Here is a 22,183-nt window from a genome sequence, read left to right on the forward strand (position 1 = left end):
TAATTGGTACATTTACAAATATATGCCACCACAACAAACTAAGCTATCAACAGACATGCTAGACTACATTTATAGGTTTACCAATTACATTGAGATTAGTTTAACCCATCAGAAATTACCGTATCACCTAACTGGAAAGTGGGAGGTGCATTTATTGGTTTACCAGTTACATTGAGATTAGTGTAAATGTGCCTAACAACAAGACCACACCCATAGCAACAGCCAAATGATCACTTATATTTAAAAGATAACAACAGATATTAATAGACAAATAAATAAACATTCAAAAAATGTATGCAATTATTCAATCAATTATACAATTGTGCTACAATGCCATTGGTGCTAAATTTCATACAATCTAATACATCACATTATCATGACTGGTGGCAATTATCTGTAAACATCCATTGCTGGAGCTGAGTCATCTCTGATGACTGCTTGTTTGAATCACATACATGTACCATAGTGGGTTAACAAGATCAGTACATTTGTTTTCTACAGTCTTATTTAAATCACATAGTGGATTGACAAGATCAGTACATTTATTTTCTGTCATACTTAAATGACATAGTGGATTGACAAGATCAATTAGTAAATATTTCATTTTCTGTCATATTTAAATCACATAGTGGATTGACAAGATCAATTAGTAAATATTTCATTTTCTGTCTTATTTAAATCACATAGTGGATTGACAAGATGAATTAGTAAATATTTCATTTTCTGTCTTATTTAAATCACATAGTGGATTGACAAGATCAATTAGTAGATATTTCATTTTCTGTCTTATTTAAATCACATAGTGGATTGACAAGATGAATTAGTAAATATTTCATTTTCTGTCTTATTTAAATGACATAGTGGATTGACAAGATGAATTAGTAAATATTTCATTTTCTGTCTTATTTAAATCACATAGTGGATTAACAAGATGAATTAGTAAATATTTCATTTTCTGTCATATTTAAATCACATAGTGGATTGACAAGATCAATTAGTAAATATTTCATTTTCTGTCTTATTTAAATCACATAGTGGATTGACAAGATGAATTAGTAAATATTTCATTTTCTGTCTTATTTAAATCACATAGTGGATTGACAAGATCAATTAGTAGATATTTCATTTTCTGTCATATTTAAATCACATAGTGGATTGACAAGATCAATTAGTAGATATTTCATTTTCTGTCTTATTTAAATCACATAGTGGATTGACAAGATGAATTAGTAGATATTTCATTTTCTGTCTTATTTAAATCACATAGTGGATTGACAAGATGAATTAGTAGATATTTCATTTTCTGTCTTATTTAAATCACATAGTGGATTGACAAGATCAATTAGTAGATATTTCATTTTCTGTCATATTTAAATCACATAGTGGATTGACAAGATCAATTAGTAGATATTTCATTTTCTGTCTTATTTAAATCACATAGTGGATTGACAAGATCAATTAGTAAATATTTCATTTTCTGTCTTATTTAAATCACATAGTGGATTGACAAGATCAATTAGTAGATATTTCATTTTCTGTCATATTTAAATCACATAGTGGATTGACAAGATCAATTAGTAAATATTTCATTTTCTGTCTTATTTAAATCACATAGTGGATTAACAAGATGAATTAGTAAATATTTCATTTTCTGTCTTATTTAAATCACATAGTGGATTGACAAGATCAATTAGTAAATATTTCATTTTCTGTCATATTTAAATCACATAGTGGATTGACAAGATCAATTAGTAAATATTTCATTTTCTGTCTTATTTAAATCACATAGTGGATTAACAAGATGAATTAGTAAATATTTCATTTTCTGTCTTATTTAAATCACATAGTGGATTGACAAGATCAATTAGTAAATATTTCATTTTCTGTCTTATTTAAATCACATAGTGGATTGACAAGATCAATTAGTAAATATTTCATTTTCTGTGATATTTAAATCACATAGTGGATTGACAAGATGAATTAGTAAATATTTCATTTTCTGTCATATTTAAATCACATAGTGGATTGACAAGATCAATTAGTAAATATTTCATTTTCTGTCTTATTTAAATCACATAGTGGATTGACAAGATGAATTAGTAAATATTTCATTTTCTGTCTTATCTAAATCACATAGTGGATTGACAAGATGAATTAGTAAATATTTCATTTTCTGTCTTATTTAAATCACATAGTGGATTGACAAGATCAATTAGTAAATATTTCATTTTCTGTCTTATTTAAATCACATAGTGGATTAACAAGATGAATTAGTAAATATTTCATTTTCTGTCTTATTTAAATCACATAGTGGATTGACAAGATCAATTAGTAAATATTTCATTTTCTGTCTTATCTAAATCACATAGTGGATTGACAAGATGAATTAGTAAATATTTCATTTTCTGTCTTATTTAAATCACATAGTGGATTGACAAGATCAATTAGTAAATATTTCATTTTCTGTCTTATTTAAATCACATAGTGGATTGACAAGATGAATTAGTAAATATTTCATTTTCTGTCTTATTTAAATCACATAGTGGATTGACAAGATAAGGACACCAAGGTCATCCAATGAAGCAAGGCAAAGGTTGTTTTCACAGCTCTCAGGTATGATCTATCATTAACACACAGTCTAATGAATTTGGAAATTATATTTTAAAGTGAAATATACCATATTCTGATTACTCAGTTTACAGACATTTTTTGGAAGAAGTATCGTGTGCTACACCTAATTTGGGAAAATAATGACAATAAGTGTGCTAGTGTAGATGCTTATCACATGGCAGTACATGAAGAAGTCTACAAAATGCATTTAAAACGACTTTAGTGTACATGTATGAGTACCTTAAAGTTACTTCATCCTACATATCACACACACACACACAAATACAAAAATGTAGGACCATACAATGTAGTCAGTTGCTGCCAATAGAATTACCTTTGATGTGGAACACTTTGAAATGATAATCTTCCCAGATTGCCTATTTAAGTATCATGGTCTTCACTTCCTACACAAACCCTTCTTCCAAACAGCACTCCTAGTGGCCAAACTTGTACAATCTTTTTTTCTATATGTACCCTGTATTGATGCTTACATCTCTTTGCCCCATTAGCTACTCCTTTTTATAAATGAATTTACAGAAAGAATGAAAATGCCAAGGACATGCCACATTATACTTTATATATTATAGTCCTATATCAGACATATCACAAAGCAAATCACAAGTTGTCTACCTATGGTGTAATATTTCAGACATATCACAAAACAAATCACAAGTTGTCTACCCACTGTGTAAGAAGAACCTCAGATGCATCAACAATTTATAAAGTTTAAATAAAGTAATTCAATATACAATAATTTTTTTACATATTGGTAATCTTGATGTATGTATGCAAAGCCTACAGAAATAGCCTTAAGTTAAAAGTGTTTATCAATGTGGGTGTATTGATGATGACATACGGCTTTTTTGTTTTTATTGTATTGCTTACAGGTGAATTACAAAGAAAAATAGGATTAAAAGTTTTGGAGATGGGAGGTAACGCAGTGATAGGGTAAGTGATACAATTTGTATACCTAAGATGGGAGGTAACGCAGTGATAGGGTAAGTGATACAATTTGTATATCTGAGATGGGAGGTAACACAGTGATAGGGTAAGTGATACAATTTGTATATCTGAGATGGGAGGTAATGCAGTGATAGGGTAAGTGATACAATTTGTATATCTGAGATGGGAGGTAACGCAGTGATAGGGTAAGTGATACAATTTGTATATCTGAGATGGGAGGTAATGCAGTGATAGGGTAAGTGATACAATTTGTATATCTGAGATGGGAGGTAATGCAGTAATAGGGTAAGTGATACAATTTGTATATCTGAGATGGGAGGTAACACAGTGATAGGGTAAGTGATACAATTTGTATATCTAAGATGGGAGGTAACACAGTGATAGGGTAAGTGATACAATTTGTACATCTGAGATGGGAGGTAATGCAGTGATAGGGTAAGTGATACAATTTGTATATCTAAGATGGGAGGTAACACAGTGATAGGGTAAGTGATACAATCTGTATATCTGAGATGGGAGGTAATGCAGTAATAGGGTAAGTGATACAATTTGTATATCTGAGATGGGAGGTAACGCAGTGATAGGGTAAGTGATACAATTTGTATATCTGAGATGGGAGGTAACACAGTGATAGGGTAAGTGATACAACTTGTATATCTAAGATGGGAGGTAATGCAGTAATAGGGTAAGTGATACAATTTGTATATCTGAGATGGGAGGTAATGCAGTGATAGGGTAAGTGATACAATTTGTACATCTGAGATGGGAGGTAACGCAGTGATAGGGTAAGTGATACAATTTGTATATCTGAGATGGGAGGTCATTTGGTAAGTGATACAATTTGCAGTGATAGGGTAAGTGATACAATTTGTATATCTGAGATGGGAGGTAACGCAGTGATAGGGTAAGTGATACAATTTGTATATCTGAGATGGGAGGTAATGCAGTGATAGGGTAAGTGATACAATTTGTATATCTGAGATGGGAGGTAATGCAGTAATAGGGTAAGTGATACAATTTGTATATCTGAGATGGGAGGTAACACAGTGATAGGGTAAGTGATACAATTTGTATATCTAAGATGGGAGGTAACACAGTGATAGGGTAAGTGATACAATTTGTACATCTGAGATGGGAGGTAATGCAGTGATAGGGTAAGTGATACAATTTGTATATCTAAGATGGGAGGTAACACAGTGATAGGGTAAGTGATACAATCTGTATATCTGAGATGGGAGGTAATGCAGTAATAGGGTAAGTGATACAATTTGTATATCTGAGATGGGAGGTAACGCAGTGATAGGGTAAGTGATACAATTTGTATATCTGAGATGGGAGGTAACACAGTGATAGGGTAAGTGATACAACTTGTATATCTAAGATGGGAGGTAATGCAGTAATAGGGTAAGTGATACAATTTGTATATCTGAGATGGGAGGTAATGCAGTGATAGGGTAAGTGATACAATCTGTACATCTGAGATGGGAGGTAACGCAGTGATAGGGTAAGTGATACAATTTGTATATCTGAGATGGGAGGTCATTTGGTAAGTGATACAATTTGTACATCTGAGATGGGAGGTAATGCAGTAATAGGGTAAGTGATACAATTTGTATATCTAAGATGGGAGGTAACACAGTGATAGGGTAAGTGATACAATTTGTATATCTGAGATGGGAGGTAATGCAGTAATAGGGTAAGTGATACAGTAACTATGAGTATACAATTTTTAAGTTGAAATCACAGTGAAGGTAAGACTACTAAACTTGTCATTGATTCATACTAAATACATAAAGTACTGCAAGAACCTGTCATTGATTCACGAGTCTTTACTAAATACATAGAGTACTGCAAGAACCTGTCATTGATTCACGAGTCTTTACTAAATACATAAAGTACTGCAAGAACCTGTCATTGATTCACGAGTCTTTACTAAATACATAAAGTACTGCAAGAACCTGTCATTGATTCATGAGGCTTGACTACATACATAAAGTACTGCAAGAACCTGTCATTGATTCATGAATCTTTACTAAATACATAAAGTACTGCAAGAACCTGTCATTGATTCATGAATCTTTACTACATGTATAAAGTACTGCAAGAACCTGTCATTGATTCATGAATCTTTACTACATACACAGGGTTCGCACGGTCCTGGAAAACCCTGGAAAACCCTGGAATTTCAAACCCTCCCTGGAAAGCCCTGGAAAACCCTGGAAAAATGCGCCCTACCCCTGGAAAACCCTGGAAAATGATCATGTATAATCGATCAATTAAAATTGACGATCGTCATGTCTGTGCTCGAGCCACCCATTCATATGATTCTGAATCTCGTAAATGTGAAATTGCGAAAATATTTTCAAAGTCTTTCGCCACGCCGATTGAACCCAGACAGTCAAGCGATCGTTCCACGAGACACTTCGCCCCACAGACCGTGCCTATTAGTTGAATGGGCGCCGCAGTGTTTCTTTTGATCTTGCATATATTGCTACTCCATACATCTCCCCGTCGTCATTTCAGGGACATGATATTGTAACAGTCCCGGCCGCGCCGGGGTAACATGTACAGTAGGTCTGTTAACAAGATTATCGTAACACTGTAGCGAGTATCAACGCATCATCAACCTCGATTAGAAATTGTTACAAGTTCGGCGCACGAGTCGACTGATACTACAAGATAGGGCTAGGGCCTAGAGAAGTGCAGTTGAATTTCCGGGTTGTGGAAGTACAGTTGTGACTTTTATTTCGTCGATAAATGGGTATTTGTGTTACATGTTCTAAAAGAATAAACTACTGTTTTATGTTGTCGGTACAGTAACATTCGTCAATGGTCAAGTTGAGTTGAAATCGCGATGTTCCGCAACTCATGGCATCCGTACATAAACATCGAGACGCAAGCGATGAATGTATTCAGTTATTCATAGCTCGACATTTCGTTACGTAAATGACGTTTTTATTCAAAATTTTGAAGAAAAAAATTATTTTAGGTGGCTTATAAATCTAGTAACATCAAACCATACAATAACGAGGACAAACTTTAGTTTTTGATTTATTTTTCTGGATATGTCTGAATTAGACTGACGAATGCTGCGACTCAATCTTACACGATCAATGCACCAGCTTGACGAAACGGCTGCTTAGGGGGTAGGACAGAGGTTTCTCCGTTAATCTTAGCGTGTAAACGTGGTTTTGAAACCAATATCTTGCATAGTGTCGATTGTCTTTAAAATGTTTTGTGACATATGGAAACTGTTGTTGATTTTTCTTGTCCACATCAGACAATTAGATGTCATTCAAAAAATATACTTTAGTGTCAACACCCCTGGAAAATGTCCAAAATCAATATGAATACCCCTGGAAAACTGACGAAAAAACCCTGGAAAGTCCTGGAATTTTGTTTTGCTTTAAGTGTACGAACCCTGATACATAAAGTACTGCAAGAACCTGTCATTGATTCATGAGGCTTTACTACATGCATAAAGTACTGCAAGAACCTGTCATTGATTCATGAATCTTTACTACATCATACATGTATAAAGTACTGCAAGAACCTGTCATTGATTCATGAATCTTTACTACATAGATTAAGTACTGCAAGAACCTGTCATTGATTCATGAATCTTTACTACATACATAAAGTACTGCAAGAACCTGTCATTGATTCATGAGGCTTTACTACATGCATAAAGTACTGCAAGAACCTGTCATTGATTCATGAGTCTTTACTAAATACATAAAGTACTGCAAGAACCTGTCATTGATTCATGAGTCTTTACTAAATACATAAAGTACTGCAAGAACCTGTCATTGATTCATGAATCTTTACTACATACATAAAGTACTGCAAGAACCTGTCATTGATTCATGAGGCTTTACTAAATACATAAAGTACTGCAAGAACCTGTCATTGATTCATGAATCTTTACTAAATACATAAAGTACTGCAAGAACCTGTCATTGATTCATGAGGCTTTACTAAATACATAAAGTACTGCAAGAACCTGTCATTGATTCATGAATCTTTACTAAATACATAAAGTACTGCAAGAACCTGTCATTGATTCATGAGGCTTTATATATGGAAGCATAACTAATTTAAAAGGAATTTTTCTATTTTCTTGATTGGTTGTAGATACAACCAGTGCTTTGATTTGGAAGGAGAGTCTGGTATTGTCGTACGTGGTATTGGTACAGCTGTTTATCTTGTTAGAACAAGTCTCATTGTAGCTTCACCATCATCCACCAGTCCCTCTAGAGATCCCCTTAGAGAGTAAGTCCTGATTTACCTTGTATTTGTTACAGCTTTTTTGAAAATATACTCAGTTTTGTTTCTTTTGTACCAACAACTTCATTTTATTTTAATCGTTCGAGATATATTTTGCCCACGTGTTACATGTAACAGTGTTTTGTGAAGGTTTGGGAACCTTGATACAGGGTGGTGAAGTTTAGAAAAAAAATTGTAGATTTCCATACCTTGTACCATAAATGTAGTCAGAATCCTTAGAGGGGAAATCTGTTAAAATTTGCATAGATTTTCATACCTTGTACCATAAATGTAGTTGGAATCCTTAGAGGGGAAATCTGTTAAAACTTACAAAGATTTCTATACCTTGTACCATAAATGTAGTTGGAATCATTAGAGGGGGAAATCTGTTAAAACTTACATAGATTTCTATACCTTGTACCATAAATATGGTTGGAATCCTTAAAGGGGAATCTCCCTGAGAAGATATAATTATGTTATTCCCAATATTGTTCTTTATTCAGCAGGAAAATACTCATGACCTAGTACCCAGGGTTTGTCACTATATGAGTCACAAAATTTGTCATGACTAGGTTAATTTTTATTTCCTTAGCCGAAGGAAGAAAATATTTGGGATTATATTATACCTGTCCAGTATATTGATGGTGCAAATCGAGAGATCTGATTGTTCAAGACATCAAACTAACACATCTAAAATAGTTATGCACAGTTAGTGCAACTCTAAGTGGCCCTAAATGAGAATAGTATACTCATTTTTTGATCACTGTCGTCTGCATCCATCATGGCTGCCACATCCATACTGTCAATCGCCTGCACAACACTTATATTAGTCATCCATGCCGAATGATAATATTTTCCCTAACTTGGGGAAATGAATAAGATGTCTAAAAGCCCTAGAACTGTCCTATATTTAGTCAAAACAAACTAAGTTAGAGTGGCTCAGCTTAAGCCTACAGCATTGTTCTTGGCCCCATAAAATGCCGACATTGTGAGGCAGATAATGTATGTAAATCCGTCACAAAACAAATCTAACTTCAGACCATTCACAAATGAACTAGCCACTGTACAAACTAAGCAAAACTACTTATATATATGCTGCACAGTATTAAACTTTTCATAATTTGAATATGAATTTAATGTTGTCCCTGACTTCATATCGTGAGATCATACCCATAATGGAAGGAATCACAATCAACAGATATTCAGGTTTTTGGGCCAATGTATACCTACACTTCATTTCTATTCCAAAGCATAGTTTGTTTTACCGCTTTTTAAAGTTTTGTTTTTGCAAATTTCAATACTGGTATAATAGAATGGCAATAAACCTTCCCCCTGGGGGTGGTATACCCCTTGATTTTTACCAATTGACTCCACATGCACATTCGCTGATGCTCCTGCGTATATGTTGTCAACTGGTCGAAACCTTGGAGTATGCCATCCCCAGGGGTGGTTTATTGCTTAAATAATAACTAATGATATATACATACATGATATAAAAATGGTTTAACATCTTTTAGTACCATAACCTTTGAGAAAAACATAAGTCGTAACTTACTAAATCTGTTAATAGATATTTCACCATCTCTATCAAAACCAGTGTGTCAACTCAGATTTGTTGTTGTTAGTTTCATGTACATGTACATGTACATGTGTCTGATTGGTACACTGACTTTAGCCAGTAAATTGGGGTCTTATTTAGACATAGATGTTCATATACTACCACTTTTAAGTATAAATCAACTTGACAAGTATTCTCATCAGTAACTGATACTTTTAGATGTTTTTGTCCATTTTCTTGCTACTCAAAGATTGTGGGAATTCAACCGAAGAAAGTGAGTATCTTCACTTCCACCCCTAATTTATTTGTGAATTGGTCTGTCAGAGATTCTGTTGTTTTTGGTAGCCAATCAGAATTGGTCTGTCAGGGATTCAGTTGTTCTGGTAGCCAATCAGAATTGGTGTGTTAGAGATTCTATTGCTTTTGGAAGCCAATCAGTCCAATCTGTTATAATTTGTAGGGTTATCACTTTATATGAATTCACTATTCATATTTCATCTTCACCTTTTTATGTGCTTTTTGCCACAGTAGAAAGGTATACTGCTAATAAATACCTTTTTTTTTGCAATTTTGTATCTTACTTTGATTTTTTTTTTTAGCTATTTAGTATTAATAGTATCTGTGACTTCAAGTATATACATGTAGTTGCATATTACAATGAATTTGTGCAACTGTAATGCTAAAACCTTCATTTTGTATACTGCTAATGAAATAGTACTAAGTGTGCATGATGCATTTGTGTTTTATTCTTGTTTCTAAAATCTGATTTTAGTTAAATTCGCAAATGTTACTTTTAAAGTTTAAAACTGTTATTCATATTAGACTGAGCTTATTAAAACCAACCTCCTACATACAAAAAATACATATAGAATAGAGTAGAATAGAATATAACTTTATTGTCCTTTTTATGAAAATTTTCCTTTTGCTTCGCCAAAATATAAAAGGCACATTAAAATACATATACACACAAACATAATTAGAGTAACACAAACACAGTTACAATCTTACAATAATATACATATACACACTAAAATAATTACAGTAACAAACACAGTGCATATAAACAAACAAACAGACAGACAGGCAGACATGCATGGCTAAATACATACATGTACATATATATGTACGTACACACATGTACGTATGTACGTGTGAGCTAGTATGTGTGTATGCGTGCATGCATACATACATACATACATACATACATACATACATACATACACACACATACACACGTACGTATGTACATACGTACGTACGTACGTACGTACGTACATGCATACATACATACATACATACATATATACATACATATATTCATACATATACATGCACACACACAAACAAATGTTCTTAGACTAGTAACTATAATATTACAAACATTTGTTTATATTTACAGTTACTAGCTACCACAAATCTAATTTTTCTATTTCTTAATGTGCTTACACACAAAGTTGGAGCATACATGTAGGATATTACAACATTATACCATGCACAAGCCAAGTTGAACAAAATATGGGATATATACATTGGTCATTCTACGTCATGACAACACATGTCTACGTCACTGGTTCTGCTGTGTTTGAAAATCTAGTCAGAAAACAGTTTTCTTCTGTCAGCCAGAAAATATTGGTGACCGAAGGGTTGTCACTACTCGTCTGGTGACTCATAGTGATAAAGGCCCCTTAGGTCACTCATTTTTCTTGGCTGAAAATTTTGGGAATAACATTGAATTACTTGGCTAAGTTTCTTAAAAGTATTCTAATATGGAAATATTTCTCAAGAGTCCAATGTCCTTTCCATGAGAAAATCAGTATCATAAATGACTGCATATGGATACTACATGCATGTTTTGTTCTTTGATAGAATTTTATTTAAGAATTCAGAAAAATGTTACTCAAGTTTGTGTTGTCAGATTGTCAATCTTTCCTCCAGATTGTTGGTTTGTGAGATTGTCAATCTTTCCTCCAAACTGTCGGCTTTTAAAGAGTGGCATTATGTCCTAGGTAATGTTTGTTTGTTACTCTCCCTTCCAAAACATTAGTTTTCAAGAATTGTAATTTTCTCCTCAAAATTGTTAGTTTGCCAATCTCCCTTCCAAGCTGTTCTAAAAGTACATTTCTTATTTTTTGCGTGTTACTGTCAGGTTTCCATTAGCAGAGGACACAGAAACTGGCTCACCAAGTTCTCCTACAACTCTAACACCAGCTCGGTTATCACATTCACCTACTAAAGCTGTACCCTGTGTTACAAGAAGGTCCTCAGACTCAGACATTGGTGGAACACCAACTAAAGGTCTGGCTTTACTTCTAACTTTCAAATTGGTCTTTTTTTTCAAATTATCTTTTTCATCTAATCAAGTGTGAAAACTATGTGATGCCACCAATGTGAATGACATGCTTGTCAATGACATATTGTTCTGAAAAATCCACCAACATGGTAAGAGTGACAAGCTCAAAAAGCCAATGTAGCTTACACTATAACAGGATATCTCTGTGTGCATGTTTTCCCAAACTGAAGGTGTGACTTCTTTTAAGGCATCTACACTCAGTGTTTTAAAGAGATGTTTTATATCAGATGAACAGAGAGGAGAAAATGTTGACAATTTAGACACATAACTGTAAATTACATGTAAGGATAATTACAGAAGGGAATAACTTGAGTCATTTCTGGTGACAACTCTCCAAGTTACATGTAAGGATAATTACAGAATGGAGTAACTTGGGTCATTTCTGGTGACAACTCTCCAAGTTACATGTAAGGATAATTACAGAAGGGAATAACTTGAGTCATTTCTGGTGACAACTCTCCAAGTTACGTGTCAGGATAATTACAGAAGGGAATAACTTGAGTCATTTCTGGTGACAACTCTCCAAGTTGCTCTTTAATACTGACAAAAGACAATATTCAAACAAAGCTACAGTACTCTACCAGTACTACAATGTATACTAATTGTGTCATTCACTTTTTACAAGAAAGCTCCTTGTAAATAGGGCTCCTCATAGCCTAACTAATACAATTTTCTATAAACCAAAACACCCAGAAATATGGCACATTTGGCATTAACGGTAAATGTAGCAGATATGCATTTAAAAAAAATATATCTTTTCTCTCCACATGTATAGTTGGTAGTCAACCTAGCAGTGGTAGTGGTAGTGGTGGTGTTACAAAGTCTTTAGTTCCTATAAAACCTGTTATTCAACAGAGCAGTATAGATATGCTGGTAGGTTTTGTATCAGAGAATTTTTATGAATGATTGGGAAAAGTATGCATATGTGATCATACATTCTTTTGTATTATATTTATATTTATATTTATATTTGTAATTTTTTGGCTCTTTGTTTTACCATGTCATAATCTCTATGCTTCAAGAAAGATGGTCCAAATTATTCCCACTTTAATGAGACCTTATGAATATTGAACAAGCAAACAAAAAAGTCTGTAGTCTTGTCATATATAAATATCATGATTGATTTCATTTTTTTCCAGGAATATCCCTTCTTCAGTATAAATCACTTTCCACCTACTTTCCTGGTCCATCTTGGTGGTATGGTAACTGCAAGGTCTGTCAAGTTACTGGATAGAATACATAACCCAGGTATAGCTGATATGTCATTGGTTACTTATATGTCATTGGTTAGCTGATATGTCATTGGTTTCTTTACTGTACTACCTATCTCTAGATGCTAAATAAGGGATAACGTTGTCTTATAATTTAGTACACAATTCTGCTGCTGTCACAGTAGACTGTCGACAGTCGCTCGAGCCTTTTTTTCCTACGTCTTATCTAAACTCCGATCCGGTGCAACACTACTATAATCGCATACGGATATCGAGGGCCAAAGGCCCAAGTGATCGAGGGCCAAGGGCCTTCGGCCTTCGATATCAGTATGCGATTATGGTAGTATTGCGCCGGATCGGAGTGTGGCAACGACTTAAGTTTAGATAAAACATAGTGAAAAAAGTCACAAGCGACTGTCGACAGTCTACTGTCACAGTACTAGATAAGAGATGACATTGTCTAATGATATAGTACACAGATAAGGGATGGAATTGGAATATATGCAAATTTGACCAAATGTCTAGTATTTGAGGATAGCTGTGTGTTGTATGAAAACTTGTTGGAAGTTGAAATGGTCTTCCTTTTATGTGTTTCAATGCTGTACTAAATGTATTTATTAACTCATAATTTAAAAGCTCCTTTATATACTACGGTAGTATCTTGTAAGTTTTCTTGTACTGATTTTTCTTTCTTATCTTAATTCATAAAGTTCCTTTATATACTAGTATCTTGTAAGTTTTCTCATACTAATTTTTCTTTCTTCATAAAGGTCTTTTTTTCTCTGTATGTTGTTGACTGTTTCTTGTAGTGTAATTGTTTGACTTCCATGGTGAAGATTTTAATTCATGTGTTCCCTTATCAACATAACTTTATTTTGGTGGGGTGGGGGTGGGGGTGAGGGTAGGTTCCAAAGTGGATATTGCATATTGAGCTTGCTTTCAAGTGTATGGTAGTTTTTACCCATAAAGCAATGCTGTCTTAATAGTAAACAATCTCATAGTCATACTGCTACATATTATTGACAACTGTAATGAACAATGTCTAAACATGCATGTAATAAAACAATGACCAAACAAACATCACAAACAAAGATATGAGTCACCCATGTGTTTATCGTTTACATTATACTCTATTATTAATTATATTTTATTGCCAGATGTAACAAACAAAACCTATTTTATATGTTTAAATATACCAACCATGCACTGTTCATGTAAACCAACCCTAAAAACTTGTCAGTTTTAGATTAACTGAACCATGGTTTGATATATAGGCAAGTGACACAAGCCAAAACCCTGAATAACACAAAACCTTGCATACCCCCCACACACGCACACACATCACACTCACTCCTACACATACCCCTCCCTCACCACACACACACACACACACACACACACACACACACACACATCACTCACACAATACTGCCTTGTGTACATCATAAGTGATGGTGATACATGATTGTGTAATCATCTTGGTTATTTTGTTGACCCTGTTTTAACCAAAAGGTATAAATCTACAATGAAACGCTTTCTAAAATATTTGCATGCTAAAAACAACAATTTGGTTTTAAGGTGTATGTGTAGTCTGCTGTTTAACATCCTTAATTTTTTACAGGCAGATTATTTATCAGTGGTAAGTTGAAAACACTTACAGAATGATAGCATGATAGCACAACACGTTGCATGACATTGCTCATGGCATTGTTACATTTTGTGATCAAAGTATAATTCAATGTTATTACATCTGGTCTTCATTTCTTTTGTATGTTTGTGGTCTCTCATAATTATCACTCATCCTAATTTTTGGCAATGTACATGTTACAAGAGGTAGCCAGAAATTTAGATATCTACATCCAGAAGACATGAAAATTCCTATTTCATAGATTTAAAACTTTTTCATTCTAATGCCCAAGTGCTTACAACTTGAAGGATATTTTTCTTTGAATTTTCCAAGTTGGAGAATGCACCAAGCCATACATGTACATAGGAACAGTTCTGTTCTTCTAAACTATCTGACTATTATTAAGAGTTGTTGGTAGAATGTACCCTAAAATGAATTTGGTTCTTTTGGACTAAATTATCTGAGTGTGTTTTAAGAGTTGATGGTAGTACATGTATGTACCCTAAAATGAATTATGTTCTTATGGACTAAATTACCTGAGTGTGTATTAAGAGTTGATGGTAGTGCATGTATGTACCCTAAAATGAATTATGTTTTTATGGGCTAAATTACCTGAGTGTGTATTAAGAGTTGATGGTAGTGCATGTATGTACCCTAAAATGAATTATGTTCTTATGGACTAAATTACCTGTGACAGTATGTACCCTAAAATGAATTATGTTCTTATGGGCTAAATTAACTGTGACAGTATGTACCCTAAAATGAATTTAGTTCTCATCATATGTGTGTCAACAAGTACAACACCATTAACAAGTTGAAATAATTATTTCTAGCAAACAGTATGAAAAATGTTATTATCCTGGACCAGTTACTATTACTTGGATTTCAAAATAGGGATATTGCACAATGTAATCCATATTATGAAAGTCTTTCATTGTAATATATGGGTCAGAAGAAGACAAAAGAAAACAAAACTTTGAAATTTAATTAAAACAATTGAGTGGATTTTATTTGCTGCTTTTTCATTGCCTCAATAATCTTAGTCTTCAGGCTGATCTTGTTTTGTACAAGAAATGTATTATACACATAATAGTTTTCATTATCTGATTATTACATACATGATTTTATTCTGCAAACTTAACATGCTTGAACAGTTTCATTCTGACTTTTGATTTTTCACTCTATGGTAATGTTTAGAAATTTACTTCCTTAATTTTAAATTTTATGACAATTCATTGGCATGTTGAAAAGCATACAGTTATAGATAATTATAATAATTTTATTGTGATATCATTTTTGACCAGATTTAGATAATCAAAACAATCAAACACAAAAAACTTCATAGAAGCAAAGGATAACTAATGGGTTTGATTGGTAGAAAAAAAGGTGTTAATAATTAATTTTGTTTAATACTTTCTTTTTCTCTGTGGATATATAGATGAACCAGAGACACGTGATGCATGGTGGACAGAGATACGTACTGAGATCCGATCACATGCTTATGCCATGGGTTGCCATGCAGTGATAGGATACAGAGAGACAACTTCTATTTGGTAGGTGCAGTGATATATATTTGGTAGGTTAGGGGATATATATTTGGTAGGTGCAGTGCTATCTATTGGGTAGGTGCAGTGATATCTATTTGGTAGGTGCGGGGATATCTATTTGGTAGGTTAGGGGATATCTATTTGGTAGGTGCAATGATATCTATTTGGTAGGTGCAGTGATATCTATTTGGTAGGTGCAGTGATATCTATTTGGTAGGTGCGGGGATATCTATTTGGTAGGTGCAGTAATGAAATCTGTATTTTGATATTAATATGTTTATTGCAGTGATGAGATCTGTGTTTTATCAGCTAGTGGTACAGCAGCCATCATCAATCTCCAAAGTGATATCGTGCAGCAAGCTGCCAGTAAGTCATTAACACATTCACATTCTTGTGAAAGTTTCAAACATTAAATAGTCTTTGGGACTTTTTTATTCATGAGATATCAGAGTTGTGTTAACAATTACTTGTTTGTTTTACATTCAAACAAACAAATAACTATGTAAACACTTTTAAGTGTTACATTCAAACTAGAAACCATGAACACATACAGTTGTTTTACATTTCGATTTTCAAAAAAAAAATCAGAAGTAAAGACTACTTATGTTCCTTTAATCTGCTTGCTATATGTTGCAGAGTAATGACAGTGTACATTATCATGATGAAATACAAATGTAAGGTTATGTAAGGTTTTCAGTGACTAAACACAACACTGGCATGTGTCAATTTTAATTTCGCAATATCCTGGCTCTCACCTGTAATTGAAAATTTGCTGCAGGACAGTGCCCCTATAGTGGACAAAATACATGTGTGCGATCATTATCTCTCTGATAAAGCAGAATAGAAGATATAGCTCATAATCCTTATAATGTAGGAATAAATTTGACTAAATCTCAATGAATCAAAATGGATGGTTGATGAAAATGAATTTGTTAGTTTTAACTTATCATTTATAATAAGTTATTGTTCAAAGGAAAGCAAAATATGTCTTTATTTTTAACTTCTTTTAGCAGATCAAAAGAGTTTATTAACAATGTCATTAGACAGGAAAGAATTCGAGAAGGAGAGAACACAGTTGAAGGACTCACAGTCTACACAACAAGATGGGTATGTATTATATGACTGTAAAGATTTAAGTCCAGCTTTTAACAGTTACAGTTTAATAATACTCAACAAACTGTGTGCACTGTTTACTATTGCAAAGGTAGTTAAAAAAATGACTTTTAATGTTTCATTTTAGCTACTGTTAACAAAATGACTTTTAATGTTTCATTTTAGCTACTGTTAACAAAATGACTTTTAATGTTTCATTTTAGCTACTGTTAAATAAATGACTTCTAATGTTTCATTTTAGCTACTGTTAAAAAAATGACTTCTAATGATTAGTTTAACTACTGTCATTCAAAAAAGATGATTTCTAATGTTTAATTTTAGCTACTGTTAAAAAATGACTTCTAATGTTTCATTTTAGCTACTGTTGTTCAATAAAGATGATTTCTAATGGATGATTTTATCTACATGTACTGTTATTCAAAAAAGATGGTTTCTAATGGTTTAATTTTTAAGAGCAACTGTCATTAAAAAGAGACATAAAACTTATCTTACAATCTTCTTCCATTTTGCAGTGTTGAAGATATTGAGCGTGTTTTTAAGTTCAAGTGTAGTCTATGTCACATTCCATATAAAGAGAATTCATTACCATTCCCTGTTAATATGGTCAAATGTTTGCAGTGCAGGTAAGCTGAAATATGGTTTCTAGTATGTGAAATTGGTAATTTGGTAAGGTTTATGCAGTTTAGTTGCTGTAGTTTTTGTAAATATTTTCAAACGTATTATATGCAATTTAACTATTATAGATCATATATCTTTAATTTGGAAACAAGCCAAACTGATAAAAACAGACAATCCCAAAAATACAGACAATACATGCACATCCAACTATCTCAACCTTGATAAGATAAAAAGGTTTCAATCCAAAATAATATTATGCACAATGATAGGTTAATAAGAGTAGTTGGTTGAAACTTTACTTTTGCTAGTAATGACAACCAGAGATAGCTTTAATCTGAGTATTATGACTAGTATTTATCCTCAAGTAAAAATGAGACCATTTTATTATTAGGTCTATGACAGTTCAGTTATTGTCATATCTCATGTCATGTATATTGTTTTGATTCTTGCAGACAACATGCTGTTCCTGATATTCTGTTCACCACTATTCAACCACCACAAGATTTAGAGATTACAGGCAGGGGATGTCTCCTTCAAGCCAGGATTTGTAGAACTAAGAAGAAAGCACAGGGTGAAGCTAATGCTTCTCTTGTCAGTGATGTAAGCAATTATTAATGCAAATGAAACTTGTCATAGAATTAATTTAAAACCATTTTGTACTTGATTACTACAAAATTGACAAGATTCAAAGCTGTCATGAGACTTTGACATTTGGTTTGTTGGTACATGTTGGTAAAAATTGAACTTTTGGGCCAGAAAGTTTATTGGTTGATATATTTAACGTACTGGCTAGTACTGCCTAACTAGTATATTTTAAGTTCCTGTATACAAAATGATTTAATTCCTAATGTACATAAACAGGTGACTTTTTAGACCACAGAAAATGATGATAAAGTCTTTGGTAATTTTGCAGGCTCTACCATTTATGGAGTATGAACTTCACAGGCAACTGATGAGTAAGCTCAAAGTAAGTGAGGCACAATGTTACTGTACTATGTAGAAAATATATTATTTTGTTATAACCAGAATATTGATTTAATTTCCATTGATCAATTTGACCCTGAAATGAGGCATTAAAGGGGTACAGTATGTAATTTACTACTGTAACATCATTTTTTATCTTTAGCACAACTGAACTAGTTTCAGTAGTGCTATACACATGGAAAAGTGTGGATGTGTGTGTGTCTGTGGGTGTGTCTAAACAACTTAAAGTCAAAAACAGCTGGACTGATTGTCATGATATTTGGTGGATGTATTACCTTTGGTGCCTAGTTGGGAAATTTGTCCAATCAAAATGATCTTACCAGCAGTGTGTGAATATCGGTCAAGAAATATGATTTTTGGTCAAAGAGCTTAACCTCAAATTTCAAAATCTAATGTGCAGATTAGTGGGAATATTCTCAGGGCTCTTTAGATTATGAATTGTTGACATTATGATCCCATTAGTAATATGCAAATTAGGTCTAAAAATGTGTCTTTTTGGTCAAAAATCCTTAATCTCAAAACTACTAAGCAGATTGGGCTGAAATTTAATGGGGATGCAGCTGGGGATGTATAGATGAAGAAATATTAATCATATAATGATATCTTCAGTGATATGCATTTTAGGTGTAAAAGTGTGAATTTTGATCAAAAACTTAAATCTCAAGAAGTACTTGGTCAATGAGACTGAACTTAGGTAGGGTGTTTCCAGAAATGATATTCTGCAGATTTTGTTCGAGACATTTTGACACAATTGGCCCTAGCAAACATGAACACGCCCTTAGCAACAACCAAATGTCAGTATATTTTGCTAGAATAACAACATCATCTGGTAGGCAAGTGAGTAAACATGCAAAGTGTGTATGCAAATATCCCAAGCAACCATGACCACGCCCATAGTATTAGCCAAATGATGGTGTTTTTTACAAAGATAACGAATTAATAGACAAGTGAACAATCATTCAAAAAGTGTATGCAAATATACCTAGCAACAAGACCATGCCCATAGCAACAACCATATGATGATGTATATTGCAAAGATAACATCAGGGATTCATAGCCCAGTGAACAAACATTCAAAAAATTAATGCAAATTCATATGTCTAGCAGCATGCCCATGCCCATAGCAACAGCCAAATGATTGTGTACATTATACATGTATATTGCAAAGATAACAGTAGGGCTGGATTGCCAACTGGATAATCATTCAACAAATGAACACATATACCTAGCATCAATCAGCATGTGGATAAAAAAATTTTTAAACTGTACAGTTGTGATACCACCCCATTGGTGCTATTTTTTGGAATATTGGTGGGGCCCACTTTTTTGAAATATACTCCATGTGTAAGACATAATATACCAGCTTGTACTTGCCCATATATGAGTTCAGTAATATGTTATTTACTAAGTAGTTCATGTGTGCTAAACTGATGTAAGATATGGTATACCAGCTCAGATTTGCCCATATATAAGTTAAGTTATGTAATTAGCGGCTAAACTGACTTAAGATATGGTATACCAGCTCAGATTTGCCCATATATAAGTTAAGTTATGTAATTAGTTCATGTGTGTTAAACTGACTTAAGATATGGTATACCAGCTCAGATTTGCCCATATATAAGTTAAGTTATGTAATTAGTTCATGTGTGCTAAACTGACTTAAGATATGGTATACCAGCTCAGATTTGCCCATTTATAAAATGTTATGCAGTAACAGACTGTGTAATTAGAAGTGTAAATAGTCCAATTGAAAATAAAGTATAGTGATTCGATGGAATTTAAATTTTACATATTGTTGATTTTGTATCTGTTGTAGTTGAAAGGCATGAATGCAATATTTGACCTAAGAGTTCAAGTTAATGTTGGTGAAACATTACTGGTTGGTGTTGCTGTAAGTATAGTATCAAACTTCCACTTCAATGCTTATATTCAATAAAGATTCTTGATTATCTCCAGATGTTTCTGTTCTACCCAATGTTGTCATTTGTCATTGATTAGCAGAAAATTGCTAATTTGTTGACAGTCAATAATTTGTTGCATGTAAACCTTTCTTCCAATTGGTTTAAAAGTCATTGGTTTGTTGCATGTTGTAAACCTTTCTTCCAATTGGTTTAAAAGTCATTGGTTTGTTGCATGTAAACCTTTCTTCCAATTGGTTTAAAAGTCATTGGTTTGTTGCATGTAAACCTTTCTTCCAATTGGTTTAAAAGTCATTGGTTTGTTGCATGTAAACCTTTCTTCCAATTGGTTTAAAAGTCATTGGTTTGTTGCATGTAAACCTTTCTTCCAATTGGTTTAAAAGTCATTGGTTTGTTGCATGTAAACCTTTCTTCCAATTGGTTTAAAAGTCATTGGTTTGTTGCATGTAAACCTTTCTTCCAATTGGTTTAAAAGTCATTGGTTTGTTGCGTGTAAACCTTTCTTCCAATTGGTTTAAAAGTCATTGGTTTGTTGCATGTAAACCTTTCTTCCAATTGGTTTAAAAGTCATTAATTTGTTGCATGTAAACCTTTCTTCCAATTGGTTTAAACGTCATTGGTTTGTTGCGTGTAAACCTTTCTTCCAATTGGTTTAAAAGTCATTGGTTTGTTGCATGTAAACCTTTCTTCTAATTGGTTTAAAAGTCATTGGTTTGTTGCATGTTGTAAACCTTTCTTCCAATTGGTTTAAAAGTCATTGGTTTGTTGCATGTAAACCTTTCTTCCAATTGGTTTAAAAGTCATTGGTTTGTTGCATGTAAACCTTTCTTCCAATTGGTTTAAAAGTCATTGGTTTGTTGCATGTAAACCTTTCTTCCAATTGGTTTAAAAGTCATTGGTTTGTTGCGTGTAAACCTTTCTTCCAATTGGTTTAAAAGTCATTGGTTTGTTGCATGTAAACCTTTCTTCCAATTGGTTTAAAAGTCATTGGTTTGTTGCATGTAAACCTTTCTTCCAATTGGTTTAAAAGTCATTGGTTTGTTGCATGTAAACCTTTCTTCCGATTGGTTTATAAGTCATTGGTTTGTTGCATGTAAACCTTTCTTCTAATTGGTTTAAAAGTCATTGGTTTGTTGCATGTAAACCTTTCTTCTAATTGGTTTAAAAGTCATTGGTTTGTTGCATGTTGTAAACCTTTCTTCTAATTGGTATTGAAGTCATTGGTTTGATGTGAATCTTTTTCAGACTGGTACAGCAGTTTATTTAGCAGCACTGCCAGCACCCTCTGTTCTAAGAGTGACAAGTAAGGTAAGCAAATGTCGTGATAACCAAACCCTAAATGGATTTGCACAAGGCATTTGAATGACAGTAACTTGAAAGTATAATGTATGTAATACAAAGTGTGTGTGTAAGAAAA

General features: G+C 33.2%; 1 protein-coding gene across 6 annotated transcripts in view; it reads left to right on the forward strand.

The window, feature by feature from the left end:
• Positions 1 to 22,183, forward strand: part of LOC144445985 (C2 domain-containing protein 5-like) — a 42,864-nt gene that overhangs the window by 5,257 nt on the left and 15,424 nt on the right. For 4 of the 6 annotated variants that reach the window (XM_078135643.1, XM_078135646.1, XM_078135645.1 and 1 more), the window contains exons 6-21: positions 2,544 to 2,613; positions 3,498 to 3,558; positions 7,708 to 7,845; positions 9,648 to 9,671; positions 11,544 to 11,692; positions 12,523 to 12,620; positions 12,887 to 12,995; positions 14,580 to 14,597; positions 16,024 to 16,138; positions 16,419 to 16,498; positions 17,143 to 17,239; positions 17,758 to 17,868; positions 18,316 to 18,463; positions 18,777 to 18,830; positions 20,664 to 20,738; positions 22,012 to 22,074. In XM_078135643.1, coding sequence (XP_077991769.1) covers positions 2,544 to 2,613; positions 3,498 to 3,558; positions 7,708 to 7,845; positions 9,648 to 9,671; positions 11,544 to 11,692; positions 12,523 to 12,620; positions 12,887 to 12,995; positions 14,580 to 14,597; positions 16,024 to 16,138; positions 16,419 to 16,498; positions 17,143 to 17,239; positions 17,758 to 17,868; positions 18,316 to 18,463; positions 18,777 to 18,830; positions 20,664 to 20,738; positions 22,012 to 22,074 — 1,410 coding nt within the window. The remainder of the gene's footprint in view (positions 1 to 2,543; positions 2,614 to 3,497; positions 3,559 to 7,707; positions 7,846 to 9,647; positions 9,672 to 11,543; positions 11,693 to 12,522; positions 12,621 to 12,886; positions 12,996 to 14,579; positions 14,598 to 16,023; positions 16,139 to 16,418; positions 16,499 to 17,142; positions 17,240 to 17,757; positions 17,869 to 18,315; positions 18,464 to 18,776; positions 18,831 to 20,663; positions 20,739 to 22,011; positions 22,075 to 22,183) is intronic. The other 2 variants (XM_078135648.1, XM_078135649.1) reach the window with 2 other exon arrangements.

Source organism: Glandiceps talaboti, chromosome 14 (assembly GCF_964340395.1).
Source record: "Glandiceps talaboti chromosome 14, keGlaTala1.1, whole genome shotgun sequence".
Classification (NCBI taxonomy): Eukaryota; Metazoa; Hemichordata; class Enteropneusta; family Spengelidae; genus Glandiceps; species Glandiceps talaboti.